The sequence below is a fragment of the Chelon labrosus genome, assembly GCF_963514085.1.
Source record: "Chelon labrosus genome assembly, chromosome: 8".
NCBI lineage: Eukaryota > Metazoa > Chordata > Actinopteri > Mugiliformes > Mugilidae > Chelon > Chelon labrosus.
The window spans coordinates 12435769-12456742 of record NC_140358.1 but is presented as its reverse complement, the minus strand read 5'-3'; the positions used below and the strand labels follow the sequence as shown (position 1 = coordinate 12456742).

General features: G+C 43.4%; 1 protein-coding gene across 1 annotated transcript; it reads right to left on the bottom strand.

Annotated features, from left to right (window-relative positions):
- Positions 1 to 275: 275 nt before the first annotated feature.
- On the bottom strand, positions 276 to 20454 carry jakmip1 (janus kinase and microtubule interacting protein 1). The gene is made up of 20 exons (XM_084550237.1): positions 20148 to 20454; positions 13780 to 14112; positions 12644 to 12976; positions 12127 to 12288; positions 10960 to 11172; positions 10420 to 10533; positions 10013 to 10159; positions 9612 to 9782; positions 8671 to 8730; positions 7253 to 7381; positions 6919 to 7047; positions 6651 to 6734; positions 5674 to 5736; positions 5096 to 5194; positions 4061 to 4162; positions 3913 to 3966; positions 3756 to 3821; positions 2284 to 2352; positions 2039 to 2116; positions 276 to 1111 (listed from the first exon to the last, which is right to left on the bottom strand). The coding sequence occupies exons 2-20, from the start codon at positions 13933 to 13935 to the stop codon at positions 872 to 874; spliced, it is 2469 nt and encodes an 822-aa protein (XP_084406363.1). The 5' UTR covers positions 13936 to 14112; positions 20148 to 20454; the 3' UTR covers positions 276 to 871.
- Between the last annotated feature and the right edge of the window lie 520 nt (positions 20455 to 20974).

The following is a 20974-nucleotide window of genomic DNA, read 5'->3' as shown; positions in this document are numbered from 1 at the left end:
TCATGCCCTCTGTCTCCATGGAAGCTGTGTTGGAAAAGAATGAGCTGCCATGGCAACCAATGAACAGATTTAACTGTGAACAGTGGAAGTGACTCCATCTTCGAGACTTCCACTCTGCTACACACTATACACTGGGGCACACGAGACACTTTGAAACTAAAAAAACAACTTTTTGAATATAAATCCTGCAAACTAATCTATGGGTGATGCTGAATGCTTCAACTAAACATAATTTATTAAGGTAATAAAAAGGACACGTGGGTCAAAATATATTAGACTGGGAATGTGTGAAAATAAAAGCCCCATATTTTTATTAGACTTTACTCTTGAATGAATGAGGTCTAACAGATACATATATGTGACACAGTAGAACTTCAATCTACAGGGTAAGTACTAGAGCGACTCTACTTTATTTCCATCATTGCACATGTTTAATTAGTATATTGCATGAGCAGTTGATTAATAATTTGTTGCACCGATGTGTTCTGTGGTTAGAGGTTACAGTGTTAGTGAGTTACAGATTCAAATGAAGTTTAAGATGCTGTGGTTGTTAATGTAATTAATGAGTAACATAGTGTACAAGACACGGGTGTAAAAACACTGAGAGGGCTATTGAGTGGAGGGATATTGAAGGAGTGGGGGTTATACAGATCACAATGAGACACACACACACACACACACACACACACACACACACACACAAAGTCACTCTGTCTCATCTTTTCACTCTTCCAGTTACATATACACTTACAGATAGTTAGAGGTAGCACGCACAGGGATACTGCATCTTTTTCATAGAACCAGAGGTCTGGTGGGGTCAGACGTTTCAGACAGGTACCAGGGGGTCAGATTGAGGACGGGCAGGATTCAGCTACCTGACTGGGTTTGTTCTGAGCCTTACCTGCTGGGCCTGCTGTAGGAGCTCCATGCGCTCCTGTAAGATCTGACTGTCATACTGCCGGCTCTGCCGGAGAATCTGACGCCGCAGCTTGTCCACGGCTAGCCTCAGCTCCTCCCTCTGCCTGTCTGTCAGCGACTCGGCCACCGCCTGGCATGCCGGCTGCTCCTGCTGCAGAGCGCTATACAGCGTAGCCTCCAGCTCCTCGATCCTCTGCACAGCCAGCCACATATACATACAAACAGGTACACCATCACACACACGCGCAAGGACGTGCACATGCACATGCAGAAAGACACACAGTCATGCACAAGCACACATGGAGGCACACCCAGACGGATACACATGTGCACACAAACACACACACACACCACTGTGATCATGGCTTACATTGGGAACACTGTTACACCTCATATTGGAGGCCGTTAAGGCTTGATCTTTACATGGAAGCTGGATTTATGTCATTAACAGCACCATAGTAATTCAGAGTTGTACTGTGACTCAGATACCATGTAAATACCAAGGTTTTGCCAACACAATATCAGGTGGGACTGTAAACAAACTAACACCAAACTGACCAAACTGACTGAAATAAAATGGTTAGATTATATGGAGAGTGTCCTAAGTGTTAACTTCTGTGTTCTGGATACAGTCTATTTATGTCAGTGGGACGTGAAATCTTTCAAAATAATTTATACTAACACATCTAACAATAACTTTTGTCTAGAATTCTCTTCAACGTTTTTAAAAAAAAATTATTTTTAAATGCATTATATCTTCGTATTGTCTAGTATATGAGAGAGAGAGAGTGGTGATTGGCACAACAGCCAAATATCCCAGGCAATAGTGCACTGTCATTAAAATAATTTAGACTTCAGTGGTAAAAGATGCAGTATCCCGACACAACGTGGTCATTTTTACCTTCATGGAGCATGTTCCATTCACGATGTTTAATGAGGTGCCAAATGTTTATGTGTCATGCTGAAATGACAATGTTGCATGTCTGCATCTCTGAATCACTACATCATGAGCTTTTACGCCTTGGTCAATGTGTAAGATACTGTATGTGAAACTTGATTCCGGCCATTTTTAATATAAAAAGTACAGGTACGCTGTGTAATACTGCTCCAAGCTTCGTACCATATAGGCCTGATCCAAGGCCTGCTTTCTGTAGTCCAGCTCCTCCTCAAGGAATCCCTTCTGCTTGCTGAACAGCTCCTGCAACAAGAGATGACGACAGTGCAGTATAAAACAGAGAATGCAAAATCAGACATCAGAACAGCAGCAAAAAAATATATATATACTTTTCACCGTTATGTGTTACAATACGTGTTACAATAAAAATTCACAATTTTGAAAAAGGCGTTTCTGAATCGATTTTTCACCTTGTCATTTTCCAGGTCGATCATCTTCTGTGTGAGAGCGGCCTCTGTGTTATTGATTTGCTTCAACCACTGCAGAGGCAGAGTAAGTTGAGGGATTATTTCTCTCAAAGGAAGACTCATACACAGTGCCCTACACTATATTACCAAAAGTATTCGCTCACCTGCCTTTACTCATTCTATGAACTGAAGTGCCATCCCATTCCTAACTCATAGAATTCAATATGATGTCGGTCCACCTTTTGCAGCTATTACAGCTTCAACTCTTCTGGGAAGACTGTCCACAAGGTTGAGGAGAGTGTTTATAGGAATTTTTGACCATTCTTCCAAAAGCGCATTGGTGAGGTCACACACTGATGTTGGTCGAGAAGGCCTGGCTCTCAGTCTCCGCTCTAATTCATCCCAAAGGTGTTCTATCGGGTTCAGGTCAGGACTCTGTGCAGGCCAGTCAAGTTCATCCACACCAGACTCTGTCATCCACGTCTTTATGGACCTTGCTTTGTGCACTGGTGCACAGTCATGTTGGAAGAGGAAGGGGCCCGCTCCAAACTGTTCCCACAAGGTTGGGAGCATGGAATTGTCCAAAATGTTTTGGTATCCTGAAGCATTCAATGTTCCTTTCACTGGAACTAAGGGGCCAAGCCCAGCTCCTGAAAAACAACCCCATACCATAATTCCTCCTCCACCAAATTTCACAGTTGGCACAATGCAATCTGAAATGTACCGTTCTCCTGGCAACCTCCAAACCCAGACTCGTCCATCAGATTGCCAGATGGAAAAGCGTGATTCATCACTCCAGAGAACGCGTCTCCACTGCTCTAGAGGCCAGTGGCGGCGTGCTTTACACCATTGCATCCGACGCCTTGCATTGCACTTGGTGATGTGTGGCTTGGCTGCAGCTGCTCGGCCATGGAAACCCATTCCATGAAGCTCTCTGCGTACTGTACTTGGGCTAATCTGAAGGTCACATGAAGTTTGTAGCTCTGTAGCAATTGACTGTGCAGAAAGTCGGCGACCTCTTTGCACTATGCGCTTCAGCATCCGCTGACCCCTCTCCGTCACTTTACGTGGCCTACCACTTCGTGGCTGAGTTGCTGTTTTTCCCAAACGCTTCCATTTTGTTATAATAGAGCTGACAGTTGACTGTGGAATATTTAGGAGCGAGGAAATTTCACGACTGGATTTGTTGCACAAGTGGCATCCTATGACAGTTCCACGCTGGAATTCACTGAGCTCCTGAGAGCGGCCCATTCTTTCGCAAATGTCTTGTTTCACAGTCTGCATGCCTGAGTGCTTGAATTTATACACCTGGGGCCAGGCCAAGTGATTAGAACACCTGATTCTGATCATTTGAATGGGTGAGCGAATACTTTTGGTAATATAGTGTATATTGGCAATGAATTGTTATACAGTAGCAATGTGTGTCCACAGTGTGTCAGCAAAAACACAACACGCCAGAGAGGATTTCCTTTCACCTTTTCACAGAGTGAGATCACCGTCCCTGCCTGGATCACGGCTACCTGCTCCTCATTTCTAAGATTCTACAGAAAAATAAAACAATAAGCAGGTAAAGCTAAACTTTAAAGAGAGCTGCCGAATCTTCTGTTTATCCAACAATGTGCTCAAACTCACCCCATTATCCCCAAGAATATCCAACTTCTTCATCAACTCGGGAATGATTACATCCTGCAGAGGTGAAAACCAGGACACACAGGACGTCATATTGACAGAGATAATAACCTAAAAGTAAACAGTCTGTTAACTGTGAGAGTGTTTTCACCTTGATTCCCTCTTGGTGGCAGTAGATCTGCAGGGCGCTGCTACTGTTCTCAGGGAACGCTGACATGTGGAGATTGAGGGCGGGAGATCTGCGCTCCCTCTCCTACAGGAGCACACACCATTTTAATACTGATATACACATAAATATAATCATGTCATCAGCCAAAATAACATTTCTCTAAGTCCTACAGAAGGGCAATGATTTGTTAGAGCATTGGGGGTGGTGAGGAGGACACCGCCGCCAATGCAAGAAGACATGGTACTAAATCTCAGGGACAATATGTGAAAGTGAAATGAGAGGGAATAGGGGATTTACTTACATGGAAGTGAACACATGGTCGGGATCTGCCAAAATGTGGGAGGTGCAAACTAATAGATTCAAAACGGACAAACAGACCAAACCAACAGGAAGACATGCTACAACTCAAAACTAAGAATGTGCCATGTTTTTTTGGTGAAACAGAGAAAGAACTGAAACCTCAACAGATGGAGAAAGGACTTATATGAGTGACTGGTGATTCCCTTTTTATGACTGCGACTGCCAGATGTGTAAAAAACTTCTTTCAGTATATACAGTATGTATGTATACTCTTAACCTGAGTATTTAAAAAAAACACAATAAAACACCTAAATGTCATTATTCAGTGGTGTATTTGGTTTCGATTTTCCCATTCATTGTCATTTGATGGAAAATGTAATCATAAAGTAGGACATGCAAAAATGAGAGGCAAAACAAACAAATGTGGAAATGGGTGGTGAACTTAAATATATTTTTATTTAATTCAAAATTATATTCATTCACAACACATCATTCGCTCATTAAAAAAAAAACATATTCCAGTCGAGTGAAGGGGCTATGCACACAGCTGCCATGCAAAAAACAAGGAAACACAGATGCATACAGTGAAGAACTGAGAAGTGTGTATTATGGTATGCATGTCTGTCTGGCGGGTCACTGTATGTAAGTCTTGCGTCTGGAGCTGAGACTGTTGTTTTCGCCTCCTGGTGACAGTTTGATGCTGGTACAGTCTCTTACTTCCAGTTCCAGCACCCTGAATTCCAGCAGCTCGTTCTGGTCCCGAGCATCCTGGACCTCGGCCTGCAGCCGCGACTCCGCCTGCTGCAACGCACACATCTACAGACACAGACACATCTTTTAGTCGTTACACAAACTAAACAAGAAGTAGAAGTAAATACTGAAGACAGCAGATCTGTATTGAAATTATCAAGCATAATACAATTTGAAAGGTCTTTGTAGAAGCCCAGAATCTGCTCTATCCTTAATTCACTTCTGTACACAGATTTAGGCTAAAACATTGAGAAGTGACTAGAATACTAGAAGTCTGACTTTAACTCTGGATTCGTAACTAATTAAAAGCATGGATAGCTCATCTAAAGAGTATTAAGATGTGCCTTGAACTGGAATTTCCCCTTTAATATGTTTACACAAAATCTTGTTGAAGTAGGAAAAGAATTTAGAGAAAAAAGGGTTTTACATTTCTCAAAGTAACTAGGAGGGTACACTGCAGTTTTTATTGAGAGTACTGCATCACAACTGGTATTGAAGATGCAACGGGATCTTGATGTGAGTGAGTAAAGGCTAATACAACCTACCTTCTCGTGCAGTTCCTGGTTTGTCCTGAGCAAGTACTGTTTCTCCTCCACCCACTTTGAGTCCTGTCATAACAACCAAACACAACATCAGCAAGAAATTACACTGGAAGGAACAGGAGACGAAGGAAAGATTCCCCAATGAGAGGGTGTGACGAGCAAAGCTGTCAGCAGCGCAGCCAGTCAACCTATCGCCTAGTGACCCTCTCTAAACAGCTCTTGCGAATGTAACACGGACACAAAAAGACAAGAACAGAGTAGCAGTGGCACACGTTTATTGATCCAGAGACATTACGCCTGTTCCTGAGATAACAGAGGCAAAAGAACTGCAATCAATGTCAACGAGAGTTTACAGTAACAGGGGGAAAAGAAGGCAGTCTGAGGTGAAAGACAGCAGAGCAGCAAATCAGAATAACAGAGCTAGATCAAGCCACAGTGGGACAGCAACATGCAGTAACAAAGAAAAACCCCACAACAAATTAAATTAGGAATAATGATGGGCACTCGGCATTATATTTCAGTGTTTCTCATGATGTTCAGTTGATAATTAAGGTGCTCAATCTGTTACATTGGTCTTATTTTTGACAATAATTTCATTCAACACATGGATTAAATGATCAAAATCAAATGATAACTGTGTATTTTATATCTAGAAAGATAGTACATCATCTGGATCGAGATATCTTGTGTATTCACGACTGATGGGAATCAAACTGGATTCAGCCTCCTCTCTGCGGTCAGCAGCGCAGAAGGACCCACTGAGAAACACCACCACCACCGACAGTAAGCACAGAGGGTGAAGCAGAGCATGCAGGCGCAGAGCTGCAACGTCACACATGCACCAAGTGACATCACAGGATTCTGCGGAAGACCTGGTCAGCAAAGCGCCAGCCCAGGAACACAGCAGCCAGACAGACATGCAGGAGGGCCAGTAAGAACAGGACCAGCGTGCTCCTGTCCCCGTCCCTTGTCTTTATTACCTGCCCCCTCTCGGCCAGGGCCTTCTCCAGGTCAACAATCTTGGCCTGGCAGCTGCTGAGCTCTGCTTGCAGCTGCTCACGTGTCTGTGGGAGGGAAGATGAGCCATCAGGGACTTGGGTGCAAATCCGCCAGACAATAGAAGAACAGATTGAGAAAATTATAAGGCTATAAGGCCCCTAAAATACAAACTCTAAATATTTTCTTGAGGTTCTGTTTAATTCTTATTCGAAAGTAAGCAATATTTTTCAAATGGTTGCAAATACAAACCCTGGCCTCCCTCTCAGCATCCAAAGAGCCCCCGGTCTGCTCTTGCAGAAGGGCATAGGCCCGTTGAAGAGCCTGGTACTCTCTGGTGAGCTGACGGAAACGAAGCTCCGACTCCTCACGGGAAACACTCTGTGATATCAAAGAGGGACACGCAAACTTTCATCTTTCACATATTCATAATCCCTCATCTCTTAATCTGTAAAATATGTTTCACTCTGTATTTTGTTTCCTACTGGTCAATTCATCTCCAAATTTATTCAGCTCATCTTTTAGCAATTACATGTACAGAACATATATATATATTTCTTTCCAAGAAGACAAAGGATTTTCCTACCTCTTCCAAATCCTCCTCTGGAGTAGCAGGCGTGCGGTCAGTGAGGTCAGTGTTGTAAGAGGTCAGGGAGGACGTCTCAGAGTCTATCGACTCCTCGTCAAATCCAAAATATGTCTCCACAACATGCCTCTGCAGAGACGAGAAAGAATGGATACACAATGTAAATTAATCTGAAATCTAAACATATCTGTTATTAAGGTGTTAACCGACACATATTACAGCTAAACTCAATACAACTTTGCCTAATCCAACCTGATCACTTTCCAAAATAAAATAAAAACGTCTCAAAAGCAGATACTGTCATACTGTCATTTATTTCATTTCATTATTTCATTTTCTCAGTGTGTGTGCATACTTTTTTCTTGCTATATCAACCTTTCCAAGCCAACAGAGTCCTTACCATCATGTTTATAAGTCATCTCCTGGCAACCAGAGAAATAAAGGCAGACTAGGGCACACAGACAAATGAAGGAAGAGAAATAGAGGATGAGGAGGATATACTCCGTCATTTTGCTACTAGATCAAAAACTCTGAACTACAAAAGAATCTTCTCAAATTCTCTCTTATACTGTAGCTGATCTACACAGTGCGCTGCAGGCCTCCGGTAACGTCCAAAAAGAACAATCGCTTTCGTTTTTTTCACTCCGACGCAAAATGGAAAAGCAGACAATAAAGTTTCTGGTTACAATATAGCTACTCCTACGGAAAAAGTAAAAGTCCAGGCTCCTTGGTTTTATCTCTCAGCTCATGTATTCTGCATCTGCTCCAAATTCCCAAAAACAGAGACAAATTTCCAAGTGCAGGTCCAAAAGCCGAGCCGCTGTACCCAACCTTGTGCTGTGTCCTCCAACTTGACAAGCCAACAACCTGCTTCCAGCAAGAGAGGTGGGAGAAAATGTATATTAACAAACTCCTCCTCCTAGCAACATCACAGACTCTAAAAGGTCCCCTGATGATTTTAGCCCAAACATGCACGCTCAAAGACACGTACCACAGCAATTTTTTTCAAACACGGTTATGTCACCCAATTAGGTACGATCACCCTATCTGCCTTCACTATTCACACGCAAGGAAGCACAGGCAAACAAAGTCGTGAACCGCTGCACACAGCTTCACAACAATCTGTGTGAAATGTGGATTAAAGGTGCTACGACACTAAATACACAAATAAATCAACAACGGAAAAACAAAGAATTTTCAGCTAGCTCTGAGAACGGTTCATAAAATGTGTGTGTTCAGCATGATGCTCCCAGCTCTGAGGGAGGCTGTCATTACTGTCCCCAGAGCCCAATTAAACACACAGACACACACACACAACTGAAAACAAAACGCAAGGATCAGCCAACCACTGATAGGATAGCTGCTTAGTTACACACTGTTGGATTAACAGATGTGTTAAAACACTCGTGGACACCTACCTTTGGCAACTTGCACGGTTTCCTCCTGTTCTTTTTGCTCATCACCAATCGGTCACGTTCCTGAAGACAAACACAGAGCAGATGAACAGTTTGTCCTGAGCAAGACCAGCCACACATCTGAGATACTGGCAAGTCTCTGCGGGCTTCACAGGAATGACACAAATCCAGCAGTGTTCAAATGTTTCTACAAAGTCTGAAGTTGTACTGATAATTGAGATGAATTAATAAAAATGTACAAGTGATGGGAATAGATCAGGCTGTCAATGGAAGTTAAACAAAATAGTTGAGAAGGGAAAGACAGGCAAATATGAACAAATGAGGCCTTTGGTGGTAAACTGAAGATTGCATACAAACCTTTTCAAACTGATGTAACATGTCACGATACACAATAACTGACTTTTCTTAAAGTATACAACTTATTCCAATAACGCAAGCAGAAATAGAAGGATCATAAAGTCGGAGAACTGAGGGCCAGTACTTTCACAATTCGATGTCCCCGCAAAGGCAATATGGGTAATATAATGACACAGGTAAAATTGACAAAATTTCTGAAATCGTACATTTTCTGAGAAATACGTTGAGAAAGGGTTTATGGGTAATGTATAATAAAAGCACACAGGGATATCTAGACTTTTTCACTGCACACATAAAAAAGTATGTAAACCTATTAATTCAAGATTCTGTATAATACAGAAAAACATCAACACTTAGTATGAGACAACTTCAGTCATTTGTTAAGAACCTTGCTCACAACAGCTTTTACGTAAATAGATGCTAAAATAGAGATATACCACAGTACACGTATTGTAAAATGTCTGCCAGGCATATTTACACTGTCAGGCAGTATATATGTGATATTTTCTAAAACCACATAGCAGTGACTGATTTCTTCACAAAAGATAACATGCATGTGACCCTGCTGGTTGGAGTAAAAGCCCGACCTGCGTGAGTTCATCAATGATGGCACGTTGTTCGGCAATCTGAAGCTTGAGAAACTCCACTTCCTGTTCCTCGTGGGCGTGGCTCAGGTCGGTCAGGGAGCTCGGCCGCTTGAGCTGGGGCTGAATGGATTGCTGCTGCGAGGGCGGCCGAGAGGAGGACGCTTTTTCCTTCTGATCGAGGGGAAACAGACAAAGACTGATATTGTATCTAATGCTTTTCCTCAAATAGCCAGTAGAGGTCGCATTTCCTTTTTGATGAAAGTAAGACCCAAAGCGAAACTTAGCTATAACTGCAATTCAACTACTAAATAAAACTAAAATATCGACCATCTTCTACTAATACTTCAGTTAATCAACACAGAGAAATAAGAGTAAGGTAACCACATAATGGGGCTTCTCACCATCTCTGCATTCTCTCGGCTAAGGTTTTTGAGTTTCTCCTCCATGCGCTGGAGTGTTAACAGGAGGTCATCATTTTTCTTGGACAGCCGTTTGTTCTTCTCAAACATGGGCTTCATCTGGCTTTCTGCCTCTCGCACCCGTTTTAACTGCACAGAGGAAGGAAACAGGGAGGGGAACCACTGCAATCTTAAGTCTTGACTTCTTGTGACACAATTTCCAGCTTGAGGGGGGGAGACTAGAACAAGGTTGATAAACTTAATAAAAGGTTTAAATACACGTTTCATAGGCATTTAGTCTTCTTTATCAGTTTTAATATGTGTATATTTGTTCTATTCAGTATGACTAATGCTGTCTTTGCATGCCTATAATCATTGCATGTATGTACTTCTGCAAGTGTGTTCCTCACTAGTTCATTCCTCTCGTCTGCCAACAGTGCATTTCTGTCCTCCAGTTTTCTTATGACCGAGTGGAGCTCTGCAATCTTCAGCTGGAACCTCCTCAAGTCACGCTCCTCCACCTCCTGTTGAGCAAGAGGGAGAGGAGAGGAGGAGGAAGACAAAAACTGAAAAAGGGTAACATGCAGGCAGACAGGCAGGCAGGTAATGGAAATGATAAGGATGATAAGGAAAGGGGAGGTGATGGGATCACAGATGAGTTGGCATTTCACAGTGTGGATGTGGGTGTGCGGCACACACAGTGACTATAAAATATGATGGCTGTTCATCTTTTTTATTAGATAAAAAACTCACAAAATTGAACAAATTCAATGCCAGTGCTATTCTTTACCCAGTTTGCAAGATTTGGCCCTCTCCAAAAAATTTGCATTCAGTGTTTGTTAGGTTCCATAAATCTCACATCTAGATTTGGTCTTATGTTTTGAGAATGCATGTATGTCAATGAGTGTGTGCTTCCAAGTACAGCTGGATGCTCGTGGGTCTGTGTATACCTGGTTGTTGAGCAGGTCTGGGTTTTCCCCCAGCCCAGGCACCACTTCTCTCTTGGGGCTGCCGTGGTTGTGTCTCTCAGCCTCTCGTACCTGACCCAACTGCTCATCCAGGGCTTCCTTCTGGAGCTGAAGCTTTTGGGCGTAGCCAGCCTGAACGCCCAGCTCCTTCTCCAGAGCACACATCACCCGGTCCTTGGCCTTTAACTCATCCATCTGCGAGAGGGGTGAACAGGAACAGGCAGTTTTCCATCAAGACCCACATAAATCCAGAAGGTGAACACATTGTGACAAGTGGTAAGGACATAAAAAATGTTTTAAACTTTAGAAAAAAAAGTCAATTGAGATAATTTGACCCATGAACTTTATGCTGGTAATGTTTAAGTTTAGCTTTATGTAATTTTATTTCCCACATGGTTAGACCCACATCAAACACAGTTTTTGCTCTGACGCTTGAGAGCAGAATATCAGACTAAGAGTGTTTTAGCTTTTAAAATGCCGTGTTCAGCTCTGATTAATTTATGAAGCTTTGTTCTCGCTCTGTATTCACACACCTCATTCTGACAATTGTTCCCACTTCTACTTCCCTCTGCATTTTGCTTTTAAGCACCGGTATTTCCTGCACCGCCTGCTCTCCATCAGTCAGCGTGCTTTACTCTTTTAGTTTTCTTGCTGAAACATTCCTTCAGTAACAATAGTGACTGTCACTTTAGTCCTGTTTGTGTGTAATGGGGTTAATGACTAACAGGAAAGGTATACAGACTTTGATTTTGCAGATAAGCGCCAGATGGTGAACATAAACTCAAGACGTCTGTCCGACTGCAGCAATTAGTTCCTAACTTTCATACACCATCAGCGAGATAAGCCCCAAGCCCTGAGCTGAACTTTGGCAGCAGGATAACAGATGTCGGTGTGTGAGGGCTATTGGTGATACTCAAATGTGGGATAAACACAGACTTTACACTAGATTTTACTCTGAAATACTGTTCTGGGTAAACAGAAATGAGTCGATGTCGAGGTAAAGAAAATTTGAATAGATTCTGTTGTGCAGCTTCTAGGAAAACTGATATGCCATCAACAGGTTATTCATTTACTAGCCTCTGATTAAAAGACCATGGTAGCTTTATGTTTTGTCTGTAGCATATGTCTCCCAACTTCATGTGGCCTCACCAGTCGGCGGATGTCTCTCTCACAGTCCCGTTTAATACGATGCACCTCATCTTGGTGCTGTTGGTAGGCTGTGCGGAGGTCAGCTGCTTTGGCTTTATCTGCTTGAAGAGCATTTGCCAGCGCCTCCTCAGCCTGCTTCCTTGCTGTTTTCTGCTCCTGGATCTAAAAACAACGGACACACACACACACACACACACACACGCATGATAATATTAATACAGTTAAAAATAAGAACAACAAAGACACGGATATTCGTGCATTTATAAACACTTGTTCCATAGCATTAAATAGTTGTAATGGTTGATGCCCTGTTTGTCTAGGAAGCCTACGGTGAAACAATAGCTTGGCAAAAGGCTTTTCCTCTCTGCTTCCTGTTTTTCAGCAGCAAATTTACAAAGGTGTACACACATGAACGCAGGCACACACACATGCACTCACATGAAATAGACACATCAAGTTCTCGACACTCATTCCACAGTTTTCTAAGGTTACAATAAGTCAATTAAATTTTACTTACCTCCTGCTGTAGCTTTAGTCTCTCTCCATCAAAGGCTCTCCTGGCCTCCTCCCTAGCCTCTCCGAGAAGAGCATTTTTGAGCTTGTCGGCTGCTCCATCCCTCAGTGCATTTACAAGCCCCTGGAGCCTCTGCACCTCAGTATCCCGGATCTTGATGGCCCGGGCCAGCTCCACTTCGTGCTGCCGGGTCAAGGCCTCGCGGGCATTGGCTGCGTCACGGAGCTTCTCTTCGTGGAGCTTGGCACGCAGGTCGGTGAGCGCCACGGCATGTTTGTGTTGCTCCAGCTCCCGAGCCTGCCGCTGCTCCTGGAGCCGCTCACGGAGCTTGCATACCTGGGAAGACATAATAGATAACAATAGTCCTGTCAAGTGGGCATCATTATATGAATCAACACTGAACAGTGCGTCAGTTGTTGAGATTGTGTGATGCACAGTAATGACTCCATTTGCAGGTTTGTGCTTTAAGTTGTGGCAGTCTAAAACAAAAGTTATGAACTGCTACAGTCCAGCAGAAGACAGACTTTTATCATGATATTTTAAATTAATGTACAAAGTGAATCCCGTCGAATGTATTTAGATGCTTTTGATGCATTTGCAATGTGCATATGTTTTAAGTGTGTCTTGCATTATTTGGAAACTAAATTTCACTCCTGTTTCCGTCATTCTCCAAAAACAACCATGAAGAACACAGAAAGAGAGTTGTACGTCAACCACATGACAAGGAAAGGCAAACCGCCCTGACAGCTTTTTCAAAACTATGTACTGTACGAGAGGGCAAGGCTTAACACCCACTGAATAAATAAAATGCTGATTGGCAATGTGGTGTACACAATGAAAATGAAAACGAATGCATCATCAAGTGTTAAAACACCTTAATAAGATACTGCAGCTACTATTATTTAGTGAAAATCCAACTTGTGTATTGCATGTGATTGTTTTTACAGATGTAAGAGCTAATACTGTGGGAAGTCACTATATATATGTAAACATAAATTGTAAATTTCTGAATAATTGTTTAAAAATGGCCAACCTCTCCTTCTTCTGCATCTGTTTGGATGTCATATAAGGGACTACTTTTCCAACATCATGTAGCCAGTTTTGTAAACTTTTCCCTTCCTCTCCTTCCTCCCCCTCACCTTGCCGCGCTCCTGCTGCAGCTCGATCTGGACGTCCATGAGTTTGCTCCTCAGTTCCTCGTTGGTGGCCTGCACCGCATCAGCCATCACCTCGGATTTCTCCGGCTTCCTTCCCTTCTTAGGGGGTTGGGCCGACGGGGGTGTGGTTGATGACATAGCACTCTTGCCGCCCAATCGGGACGGACATAGAGTGCGGGGATGTGGCAAAACGGAGGAGTCAGTTGCTGCTCCTCCTCCCTGCAAGGCCCTGCATCACCATCATCATCATCATCATCATCATCATCATTGTGTCGCTGAAATCTCTACATCGTTGCTAGAGGTTGTTGAGAGTTTCTATTTGGGAAAGACAAGAAGAGAGGGAAAAAAGTTGGAAAAGCGTGAGTCAGTGTTAAAAACTGGGTTACACAAAACCGCCCAGTACAATGCTCCCAAGCTAAATGACGCACTACAGCCAGGGGAAAACTGACTATTTCAGGGAATAACGCTGTCCTCTAATGCCCTTTTCTCACTGTATACACATGGGCCATTTATCATGGTCCTCTTCCAGTCCCTGGGCTGTATTTAGAGGCTCCATAGTGCATGAAAACGTGTCTCGCCACCATAGCTTTGGTACGCAGTCTCTATCATCTCAATGGACCCTCTTTCTCTATAGACTAATCCTTCCTTTAGCGCGACGAGACTGTCCAAAGACTCCACAACTTGTCCTTGTCCAGAATAAACTAATGACGTATCAGCACTCCTTTATCACTAAAAAGTACCTTAACGCTGTCTGCCAGCTCCAATGGAGTCCCAGAGAAACACCATAAATTTGAGTTACAAATCTTTGCGTCATCCGTCCCTACTCGTTGGCTTTTCTTCACGCCTTTTCATCCTGAAATACATTTCAAATGGACGCCTGATTGATTTTGTCTTGGCGCTTTGGACCGACTGAACACAGACAGCAGCTATCTGCCTTACGGACATTTAATCCTTCCGCTTTATTCGTTAAAACAAGACAACTGAAAGATCTGTCTCCATCGCTCTAAACATATTAAGACATCAGAAAGAGGGTGCTGGCATTATTTTTCTTTTTATAGAAGCCATGACATGAAACTGAGAAAAGCAGCAAAACCACCAAGTTTTAGAAGCTGACAAGTGATGTTTGGTAGTTTTACTTGAAATCAATAATTCAATATTCAAAACAGTTGGCAGTTACTGCATTTGGCTAAGATGTAAATTAATGATTAGTTATCTTCTCCGCTCCTTCCTTCCAGCTGAGGGCAGACTACAGTTGTGTCAGCAGGCATTTCTTTGCATATTTTATTATAGATGTGTTACAATGACACACATTCACAGGGCTGAAAGTGGACTCCTCTAATCTCTTCTCGGAGTGAATTGTAACCCAGTAACCTTTCAGTCTTTCTGCTGACTATTAAATAAATAATGCAACGACGAGGGAGTAGAAGCATTAAGACTGGCGGCGCCCCCATCTTTTTCTACACACACACACACGTTGCCAAATATTCATACAACATACACAGATGGCAAAAATAGTTACCAAGGCAACCCTTTGCTCTCAACACCCCTCACAGCAAAGGATGACGGGAAGGAGGAGACTCACGGTGGATGCGAAACATACACTGAGACGGTGCAGACCACACACAGTTGCACTGGATAGTGGCTGTACATTTGTAAACACACACACACAACGCACATATGACTTTGTTATCTGGTCATACGTCTAAGCCGAGGTTGACTGAAAGACTGAAATGCATTGAAGCTGGAGGGCAAGGAAAGCCTTCTTCCACATGAATCTTCACACACTGAACACACAGGCAAATGCTGGGAACCAGTGGGGATGGGAGGGGAAAAGAATGAGAGAAAGATGGGGGAGGATGAGGGAGGAGAGAGGCAGACAAGGGAAAAGAGCTGGGGCAAAGTGGGAAATAACACGCAGACCTCTACCACACGACCAAACCTTCACCCATCTCCTCTTATACTCCCTAACCTCTCTCCACCCCCCCACTTGGTGGCATGGTGATGTTACTGAGCTCTCTCTCATTCACGGAGACAGAAGGAGAGAGGGAGAGAGAGATCATTCAGACACAGAGAGCACTGACACAAGCGTGCATTCTCCGAGACTTAAACTGAACAACTAGGGACAGATACAGCTGACACACATTCACACAGGCACCAAAAGATCTCCAAGCTCATTCACAACAGCAAAAAAAAACGTAAAAAAAAATTATTTATAGGAGCTCAACAGACAAGCATGTGTGGCGGAATTGGCACATGCCATTTACAAGAACCAAAAAAGAAAATATTTTCACTACACTTTCCATCCTGCCAGCGTTTTCAGCGTGTTTATACATGTCTGTGCCATTATCTGAGACCAGGTGTACCCAAGCTGAAATGGCTGAGAGGCATGAAGGACGGTTTCACAGGCTCTGCTTTCAAGCATAAGAAGTCGTTGATGCTTATTCTTATGACATCTGAATGAAACGCTTTCTTCCTCAGTGGTTTGATGCATGTCAATGTTTCTTAAATAATCTCTTAGGGACCACTAACTTTACACTACAGTTGTAATAATCCTTCGTTCATTCTGGAGCATGTAATTCGATATACAGAAAGGTGTTCCTGTTATTTAACCCACAGTTATGTGACACGGGATTCATATGTCTAATTTCACATGCACAAGTCCAGATTTCAGCTGAAACCAACAGACACAACGACATCGACCTCCCACAGTCCAGACGAAGCCTCCTAGTGCCACATGTTCCCAAGCTGGCAACCATGCACTAAATCTCAAGGTTTATAGTTCACTGAGAACCAGGAATGTTAAATGGGGAAACTGGAAATTTTTACGGGGGTACCGAGAAGCTAACGAGCACTTTTAATGTTCACAGAAGCAAACAAAAGCCAGCGCAGGGTATAGACCTTAAACTGCCTCTTCTACTCCGAATATAAATAGTTACTTTGGCCTATGCTTTGACTGAAAGCCTGAAAGTGGAAAGAAAACATTACAGCAGATAGAACTGACAGCCTGGTGCTCATCCCTCCTATCAACCACAAAGAGATGATGCAACCCCATATTTTTAGCTAAATAAAAACAAATGGCCATGACTCATGAAATCAATCACTAGTCATATGTTGCAGTAAGTTATATAAATTGAACAACACGCTAACAACAATCAATGCCTTTTTAAATGCAGTGAACGTAGCACGGAGGGGATCAGTTTACAGCAAACACTAGAGCTAAGTAACTTGGCTGTGAAAGAGAGAAGTGATAACGAAAGTGTTTCACAATTAAAATACTTAAGAAATGGACTGCATCGGTACAGTTCATTAATACATATATAGGCTGACGCATAATCAAGACTTGAGCTAGAGCCTGGCTAGCAAAGCCTAATGTTGCAACCTTGATCCTGTCAAACCCGGCTGTACAGAGTGTGACAAACATACCGGTAGTTTCATAACTGGCTGAGGAAAGCCCTCATCACTTTGTGAAGGCCTGTATATGGTTACAGGGTTACAGTAGGCCTGGCTTTGCCTTTCTGTTGAGGCGTTTACTGTAACTGAAGGATGGGGAAATGTTTGATTTTTTTTGCACTGATGTATTTTGCAATAGACGTCACTAATAGCATAGCAGAAAGTGGCCTGACCCTCTTAGCTGCCTACAGTAAGCTACTTTAACAGCTGGAGATAGTTTTGAACAGTTGAAACATGAAACCCTTGCAAAGAAACAGCTGGCAATAAACAGATATGGGCTTGCAGCCTAGTGATTCAAAATAAAGTGTTTTCCTCTTCACCTCATCCTATGGTCATGAAGCGGTTTGTTGCCTCTAGGCCTGTAACTAATAATTAGTTTCATTATCAATTAATCTGCTGAGCATTGTCCCAGTTAATGGGTGCGCACTATAAAACTGCACACAACACTGAGAAATAACCACCCCAAAGTTGATCACAGCTTATTTTGATGAAGCTGTGATCAAAAAAACAACCTCAAAAATTTAAACAGCTGCAAATGAAGCTTGCGAGATAAGAATCTCTTCTTCCTCACATTCCTACGAGGTGCATTTTAGTGTTTTGAATTCGTCTATTTAAAAACAAGCCAAGTACTTCATAAATGTAGCGGCAAAGGTGCAACAAACCTATTCTTCATGGACGTATGCGAAACTAAGTTTGCAGAAAGATATGCAAATGTTTTTACATACTGACAATGATGAGAAACCACAAAAAGATTACGATACGTGGTATAACTGTCACGATCTGGACGGAAAAAGAATAAATTGATAAAAATCCAAATTGCTAAAAAATAAAAAATAAAAAATAAAAATAAGTGGTATGAAAACTGACTTTAGCAAACATGTCAAGAAGACAGATGCCTTTCCACTGGTCACAAGCTTATTACACTTTTACAAAGGGAAGTCCTAAAAGCCAGACAGACCACATACACACACACATACTCACAAAGAGTCAAACATTAACAAAAAAGGCCCAATAAATGCACGAGTCAATGAGAGTTCAAACAAAGACTCACTACTCTGCCGAGGTGAAATATCAATAACGGAGGTGTGTATGCGTATATATCCTCCTGTTTATGCTGCACAGTTGTTGCAATGCTTTGCAAAGGCTTACACACGGACACACACACACCTTCTCATAGCAGCTTTATCAGCATCAGCAGACTGTCAGAACAGGTCTGGCCACACTCCAGACATCCCTCCACAGTCCACGCACACACACACACACACACACACACACACACACACACACACATAACTCGCAGTCCAGAGCCACACTTAAGACACCGCAAGGATCCCATTGAGAGGTTAAGTAACCCAGCCAAGAGCCACATTAGTGAAGCATATGACCTAAAAACTACTATGCCAGCAGAGCGGCTACAAGTTACTGACCCCAATGACTAGTCAACCCAAACAGATACAAACATACATCTATCTGACTCTGCGTCTCTGTAACACATGCGTGATATCGCTAGTTTTACTGCTCAGGCTCTGGTCTATGGCAGTAGATGCATGCAGTAGTATCTGTATGTGCATGTTTTGCATGCATGACATCTATGCGTCTGTGTGCATGTTAGCAGTGATAGCCAGCATTGTATTGCGACTTATATTTTATTGTAAGTGTAATGAGGAAGCAGAGCGCTGGGATTGTTCTGGTATAGCACCCTGCCACACTGGGCTAAGGAAAGCAAGAATATGGAGGAAGTGATAAGATTATAAGTCAAGAACAAATCATACTAATTAAGTTAGAAACAGGAGAGTGAGGAGAGTCTGGGCTGAGGGAAAAAGAGGTTGATGCTATGACGTACATCCCAGGGAATGTCTAACCCTAGATTTAGGGGTAAAGATGTCACAGGTTGAGGTCAGCTCGAAAATAAAACGTTAAATTAATACTTAATAATAATAATAATAATACATTTTATTTATAGGCGCCTTTCAAAATGAGTCCTCCCTTAACAACCAGGACATATAATTAGACACTACAGCATGCACAATATTTATGATCAAACAGAAGTGAGTGTGCAACACATGTCAGCTGTCCACTGGGGCACATTTACTAGATGCATGGCTGTTATGACAAACAGCAGTCCCCGCCGCTTGAAACACAGCAGACAGGCAGGAAGCGTGCATGGCACAGGGCTGGTTTGGTGGGGGAATATGCTAGGGATGTTGGGAATGCTTGGAGCGATGTGCATAGCCCTTAAATGAGCTGTCAAATGCGAGATTAAAGAGCTGGGTGCTGCTGGAGGGAGCTCTTTAACTCTGCTGACAGCCTGTTTGTCCAGCTTGCCAACCACACCCCACGGCGACATGCGTGGGGCTGCTGCTACTGCTGCAGCAGCAGCATCCTCCAGCCACAGAGGACGGGTGTCCTTGCATTCGCGTGTTGACGTTTCTGTGCAAACCACTGGCATTGTGTTGCTGTGGCGTGGCCACAGACTAGTATGGCCCACATCTGACCAAGGGGCCTCCATATGCACCGGGCATGCCAAGAAAGCTTAACGGCTGAGATAAGGAGGAGGAGGACACTAAAACGGTTGAATATTAAATCACTCGTGTCCGTTAACGCTATCACCACGCTTCATGCTTCCTGTCTGGCTAACAGAGATGTCAGTGGTGCAGGGTAAAGCCAAAACTACGCGCTGACATCTCTCTGCGGCTCCATGGGAGGGTTCGCGGTCACTGTGAGCAGCCCTAACTTACACCGAGACCCAGACACGATGAAGCCCCCGCCGGTGGCCGCTGCCGCACCGTTAGCTGATGAAACACGGATGTCCGATATGTGTCACGGCAGCTCACCGCCTGTCAGAGTCTACAAATTGGTTTCCAGAAGTTGTCAAGCCTTAAACGCCGAGCAAAACTCACCTGAAATGGAGGTTCAGTGGTCACAAGTGGCCCGATGCTGAGACGCCGCTGCCTAATTTGCTGCTTCACATCCAGGAAGGGAGGCAGGGCTTCGGCGTGGAGCTGAATTAACTCACCTCGTGCACTTTAAGATGCCGGGCTAGCCGCTAACTGCAAAACAGCGACGGTTTACAACTCCGTCTGTCTAATATTAAAACACATTTCCATGCAGGTAACATCAACAGCGGCTAATTTCCGCCACTGACAGCAGCGTTATCCTCGAGCTACCAGCAGCTCCAGGCTTCCCCTCCTCTCGCGCCGCACGCTGACATTTTCCTCCACGCCCACACACACACGCGCGCGCACACACACACGCACTCGCGTTAGTGTGCACGAGCTACGTCATCCGTCCCCACAACTTTCATTTTTTTTTTAAATATATACAGTTAAATAAAACGGTGTTAATGCCCGTGACGACGTTAACGTGGTTTAAAAAATAAATAAAGAAGAAGAAAAAAGGAAAAAAAAAAAAAAAAGCCGGGTGGGCGTCGCCGCCGGTAGCGTGATAGAAGCGCGACACCTGACTGCGTGTTCAAGAATGACACCGCGCGCGGTAAATGCGTGGACACCACGCAACCGGTGCGGGAGAGACGTACGTCGTCAGGGTTATGGAGGCACAGACAGAAGAGCGCCGTATAAAACTGGTATTTTGGTGTATAACGAAGCAGACGAGACCCAGCACTGCTCCCTGCTTTAGGCAAAAAACAGGCTTTCATCCTGAGCACTTATTTATAAACACGATAATTTACCCCAGTTACTATATTTGTGATACCCTGATACCTGTTATA